Genomic DNA, 6,000 nt, shown 5'->3' with positions numbered 1-6,000 from the left:
AGATGATGGAGGAAAAGATCATCAGACTGTTGACCGTGTTCTGATTTCTTCCGGTTGTGTGTGTGTGCTGTGTGATGCGCATGTATGCATGAAGACAATCTTAGACCATCTCCTCCATTGCCCGTCCAAGGTGTGCATGGACGCGGGGCTTCTCAGTAAAGCCCAGAGCTCCCACATATGCAGTGTCTCACTAAGCCATCTTGTTTTGGGGATCCCGTCTTCATTTTCAGTGGCTGCCATTACACACAAGCCACCATACCCACTAGGCATTTAGATGGGGTTTGGGGGGGATCCAAATCAGGTCCTTGCACTTGTAAAGCAAGCGATTTAACCACTGAGCCATCTCTCCAGCCCCTGCTGACCTCTGTTTGTCTGTTGAAAATGATCAATAGGCAAAATTTACAGCATCTTTTCCTTTGCTGAGATTATAATGTTTTCTTCCATTCAGAGAAGAGCAACAGTCTCTCACAGTATTTTCGATTGCAAGGTGTTTGACGCCTACATGTTTGCAAAACAAACAAAAACAAAACAACAACAAACCCCCTCCAAAACCAAAGAAACAAAATAAAAATCCCAAACAAAATAAGATGTGAGTGCTGTCCCTATGTCTGCATTTTTGTCTTCTAAGTAGAGAAAAAACCCACTTTATCCTGGGGTTTCCGGTACTTCTTGGATTAATTGCTTTATATTTTTACCTCACCTCACCTATCTCCCCAACTGTGAGAAGGAGGACATGGGTCTTTACTCACCCTCTGGGGTTCCAGAACTCAGTGCCTGCAAGCAGAGCCCTGATAAATGGAAAACTCAGGAAATCAAGGGCTAGAGAGATGACTCAGCCGTTGAAGCAACTCTTATTCTTCTAGGGGACTCAGGTTCTGCTCCCAGTGCTCAGGGAGCACAGCGTAGCCGCTGTAACTCCAGATCCTGGACCTTTGATGCCCTCTCCTGGCCTCGGTGGGTGCTGGACACATGTGTACACACGCAGGCAGACAAATGTTTGCATAAAGTGTTTTTGTTTCTGCTTAGAAGACAAGACTGCAGACATGGAGACAGGTTCACACTTTGTTTTGGTTGGATTTTTGTTTGTTGTTGTTGTTTTGGTTTTTTTGTTTTGTTTGTTTGTTTGTTTGTATGCATGCAGGGATCCTTGTTTGTTACTTTGACACACATACAGTACAAATAAATCTGAAAAAAATGTTTACAAGAAAGCTCTAAAAAAAAAAAAATCAACTTTAGTTGCCATGGAGTCACTTTTGTTGTGTTGAAGTAACTGTGGTCTATGAGCTGCGATATCAAGTTTAATAGGCTTGGGGGTCCATCAAGTATACAACACACGCCTCTTGCATATAAGTTTCACATGGGAAGCGCTTAACCACCCATTTAATTGCTGCTATAAGAGAAAGTCCCTTTTCTTCCTTGTATTGTTGGTAAATGTTTCAAAGCAATAGACAGACTCTATTTAAACAGCAAGTCAATCCCCGGTCCCCATTGTTTCCTCAAGCCTCATGCGTGTTCAGCTCTGCACGGGCCTTCAGGCCTCGACGCTGCGGCAGGCACGTGAGCTGTTTATTTCCTGGCAAGAGAAAGGTGATTGTAAGGCTGTGAGGAGTGAGTTTTTACATTTCCTGAGCTATCTAAACGCCACACTGAACAGAAGAAGTGGTGATAATGTATGCTGGCTGGAGTTGAGACTATGTTACCAAGTCCTGGAATCCGGGTCTCCTGAGCTGACTTTGTAGCATCTCCAACTGTAACACTTGCGGCTGTGCTGGCTTTCATTTTGTATGAAATTCCAAGGGCATGTCTCTCAGACCGCCTGTTCTCCCAGGGAAGTTACTCACCCCTCTGTGGGCTGTGGGGGAGCTGAGTTGTGACTGACTGAAGAGGATGGTAGCAGCCTCCATTTTTCTGGACTCCCCATTATGGACTCATCGTAGTGTACCTGTGTCCTTTGAGCTCCGTGATGCTCCCCCAACGAACACATATTGTTAAAAAAAAAAAAGTACGTGTGTGCATACAGAGTGGTGTACAATGGGTTCTGTGGCTGGAAACTTCTGTTCAAAGGGCTTTGAGAGAACTGGAAAAAAATGTGCTGGCTCTATTTCATTCTAGGGATGGGAATTATTGAGCTAAGTTTACCTCCACAGTGTGTGTGTGTGTGTGTGTGTGTGTGTGTGTGTGTGTGTGTGTGTGTGTGTTGGGGACAGAAGTCTCTCCCCATCACCAGCATTCACGAACATAGACCCCACTTGCTAAGTCAGGGCCGGAAATTAAAACCTGAATATTCATAAGGAGGATGGCAAGTGGGAGTTGAAATCTGAGTGGTATTTTCCTCTGAGGGGCCAAACGTCGTGCAAAGTTGGGCATCTGCTTCTGTCCTCCAGGAACACAGGTCCCAGGAAGGAATAAGGAGTGGACGCCGAGGAGGTGGGTGAAGCGGAAATACCTCAGGATGGAGGATTTGGGATTGTGTGATGCGGGATGCGCCGCTCCCCAAGCTGCGTGCAGCAGGTGCTTGCTGTCGGACGTTCCCAGCACTGCGGGCGATGCTCTCTCCCCGGCACCCTGGCTGTCTGAGCCCCTGTCCCGCCCCCGTGCCAGGTCCAGCTGGGGGGCGGCGCCTGCTCTGGGTAATCATTGCCCGTGGGGCGCCGGGAGCGGGGGTGGGTACCGCGGGGGGAGGGTGGCGGGGCGCGGGCATAAAGGGGCGCGGCGCGGTGCCCTCTCTGCTGTCACAGCATGCCAGCCCTCGCCCCTCCTCGCCGCCTGCCGCAGCTGCTGCTGCTCCGTCTGCTGTCGCTGCATCTGTTGCTGCTCGCCCTGAGCGCCCGCAGCCTGCGCGCTGAGCCAGGTCAGGGCGCTCAGACCTGGGCTCGTTTCGCGCGCCCTCCCACCCCCGAAGCCGCCGACCTCCTCCACGACACCTTCCCCGACGGCTTCCACTGGGCAGTGGGCAGCGCCGCCTACCAGACTGAGGGCGGCTGGCGACAGCATGGTAAAGGCGCGTCCATCTGGGACACGTTCACCCATCACCCTCTGGCCACCTCGGGTGACTCCCCGATCGTCGTGGCGCCGTCGGGTGCCCCGTCGCCTCCCCTGCCCGCCACTGGAGACGTGGCCAGTGACAGTTACAACAACGTCTACCGCGACACGGAGGGGCTGCGCAAGCTGGGGGTCACCCATTACCGCTTCTCCATCTCGTGGGCACGGGTACTCCCCAATGGCACCGCGGGCGCCCCTAATCGTGAGGGGCTGCGATACTACCGGAGGCTGCTGGAGCGGCTGCGGGAGCTGGGCGTGCAGCCGGTGGTCACTCTGTACCACTGGGACCTGCCGCAGCGCCTGCAGGACGCCTATGGCGGCTGGGCCAATCGCGCCCTGGCGGACCATTTCAGGGATTATGCCGAGCTCTGCTTCCGTCACTTCGGTGGCCAGGTCAAGTACTGGATCACCATTGACAACCCCTACGTGGTGGCCTGGCACGGGTATGCCACCGGGCGCCTGGCCCCGGGAGTGCGGGGCAGCTCCAGGCTCGGGTACCTAGTTGCGCACAACCTACTTCTGGTGAGTTCGAGGGGCCAGGCAGGAGGCCACCTTGGGGGACAGAGGGCCTCGGAAGTGCCAAGGCCACTTCCAGGATGCCTCACTTGAACCCATTATGAGGTCATCCAGGACTTAGACCTCGCAGTGGGACCCTCGTCTCCAGCAGCTCCCTGGATCCCCTTAGAAGTGGAGTTAGAAACTGAAATGTCTGCCGTGCGCATGCTTTAGGGCTCCCAGATAAGGACACTGGACTCCCTCCAGTGAGGAAAGGAGCGAGTGCCTTTCCCCTGGTGTTGCAAAGTTCCTAGAAGTAAGGGAAGATTTGTAAGAAGTAGTTGCAGGGTTGGAATACAGAGGGTGGGTGAATGCAACTAGTTGCAGACTGGCGTTGCATCCTGCAGGAGCTCCGTGTTAATCCAGTAAAACTCCTCTTCCTAGTGGCATGAGGTTATTTTCTATCTAGTTCAGGGTGTCAAAAAAGCCTCATCGCTGAGCTGTTTGGGCTTAAGCTGTGTCTAGAGGTCCCTTCTGAGGCAGCAGAGGATAGGAACCGCCTTTCGTTCATCATCAATAACTGCCGCGGGTCTGAAGACCTCCTTACACAGTGCAAGATGAGCATGTGAACACAGGACCAACTGAGGGGTGCAGCTTGTGGCTCCCCCAGCATCTGTGCTTCCCCAGTGCCATCTCTAGATTACCAGATTCAACCAGTGGTTCTGAATATCTTGAAGATGGATGAAGGCTACTTCCAAACACTTTTTAACCAGACAGGCACTTTAACCCGCCAAGCTAAGAGTTCTGCTCTAAACACGTTTAATTAACCACAGACAATTGAGGCAGAACAGCGTGGGCCTGTTGAGTCGACTCCGTGCTCTGAGCATCTGGTAGCGTGATTGATATTGGCTAAATGGCGTTGTATGCCAGCTTCACAAAACCTGGGTTTGGTTTCAGGTAGGTGTGCATCTTTTTATACTGTTACTTTTTGAACAGTGATTCCTGGATGTTGTTGATCTGCCCATCTTTTAAAGGAACCAACAAACCCTGAAACCAACAAATCAGCCCAGAAAACAGTGGTATAGAAAACTATTGTGGGGGAGGGGGCGGGGAACAACCATACCGCCTTTTGAGGACAAGACACAGGGTCAGTTCCTGCCAGAAACAAATTAGGAACAAGGATCAGTCGTTAAAGTTTAATTGATGCAGATTCTAGTGTCTAGTGTGCATATAATAAACTACGTGTATGAAAGTGGGCACCTGCTATTCTTTCTGGTAGTCTAACATGAAGCACTGCACTGAACTCTCTCCTGCTCCTTGCCGTCGTGAGTTTAACTTTGCAGCTGCATTTCTGAGGAATTCCACAAAAGTGTTGCGGAACACTGTCCTCTGTAGAGATGCAGTGGACTTTGTTGCCATCAGTAACTGGCAGGCACGTGGCTCATTTTTGCTGATGTCGCACTATGAAACCCCAGTCACTGTGAAATAGTAATTTTGCTTTTCTATTAATCCCGTTGAGTTTAGAATTTATGTTAAGTTACCCTGTTATGTTAGAAGTGAGGCGTCACAAATGAATGCCACTGTGTAAGATTCTTCTATTTTGCTCTGAGTGCTGTTTCTTGGTGTTTGTGTGATTGGGGTGGGGCAGCAAGGAAGTGTTTACTTTATCTGAAAAAGTCCATATGTGCAGAGTTTGGTAGTGGGAGCTTTTGGTTTCAATGCTGGTAGTTTGGGGGGAAATTAGGGGACACTGAGCCCTGGAGTATTAATTTGCATTTCAGAGTGGAATGCTGGGAAAGGATACCGTGAAATGAGCCCGCATCTTGCCCCTGTGCTCCCACTAATTGGCAGGTGGACTTCTGGGATGCCAGAATCACTTTTCAGATGACTTGGACAGTCTCAGTCTGGGTAAACCTCCTACAAGTTTGGGGGCCTGCTCACATTAGAGGTCTCTGTAAATGCGGTTCAGCTTCCTGGTGCTAGCTTGGACTTTGACCGTGGGGTAGGGTAGGGTGGGGTGGGGTGGGGTGGGGTGGGGTGGGGGGTGAGGTGAAAGAAAGTTCTTTCAGAGCATAGCTCTGGCAGCTTTGCTCCTCTGAGTAAGCCTTCCTTCTCTGGCTGGCAGTCAGACGGTTCAGTTTCCATGGCTTTTGAGGAAAAGTTCTTGACAGCCCCCAAAATCTGGAGCTGGGGGTGTCTAACCTGAGGGTGCCCCTGAAATTTTGTTCTGCCTGTGGATTTCTTTCTTTCTTTCTTTCTTTAGGATAGTAGACTGGTTTATTTCAGTTTTATGATAAATAAAATAGTATTCATATGGTTATTATAGTATTTTTTATTTTTTAAAATAATTTATTCATATTACATCTCAATTGTTAGCCCATCTCTTGTATCCTCCCATTCCTCCCTCCCTCCCGCTTCCCCCCTACTCCCCTCCCCTATGTCTGTGACTGAGGGGGACCTCCC

The 6,000-nt window shown here is 50.5% G+C and overlaps 1 protein-coding gene across 1 annotated transcript in view; it reads left to right on the top strand.

The window, feature by feature from the left end:
* Positions 1-2,723: 2,723 nt before the first annotated feature.
* Kl (klotho) overlaps positions 2,724-6,000 on the top strand; it is a 36,173-nt gene continuing 32,896 nt past the window's right edge. Inside the window, exon 1 of the mRNA XM_051162828.1 lies at positions 2,724-3,564. Within this exon, the coding sequence (XP_051018785.1) occupies positions 2,740-3,564 (825 nt within the window). The 5' untranslated portion in view covers positions 2,724-2,739. The remainder of the gene's footprint in view (positions 3,565-6,000) is intronic.

The sequence above is a fragment of the Acomys russatus genome, chromosome 19, assembly GCF_903995435.1.
Source record: "Acomys russatus chromosome 19, mAcoRus1.1, whole genome shotgun sequence".
Lineage (NCBI taxonomy): Eukaryota > Metazoa > Chordata > Mammalia > Rodentia > Muridae > Acomys > Acomys russatus.
The sequence above is the reverse complement of the archived record's forward strand: the minus strand, read 5'-3'. Positions and strand labels throughout refer to the sequence as shown.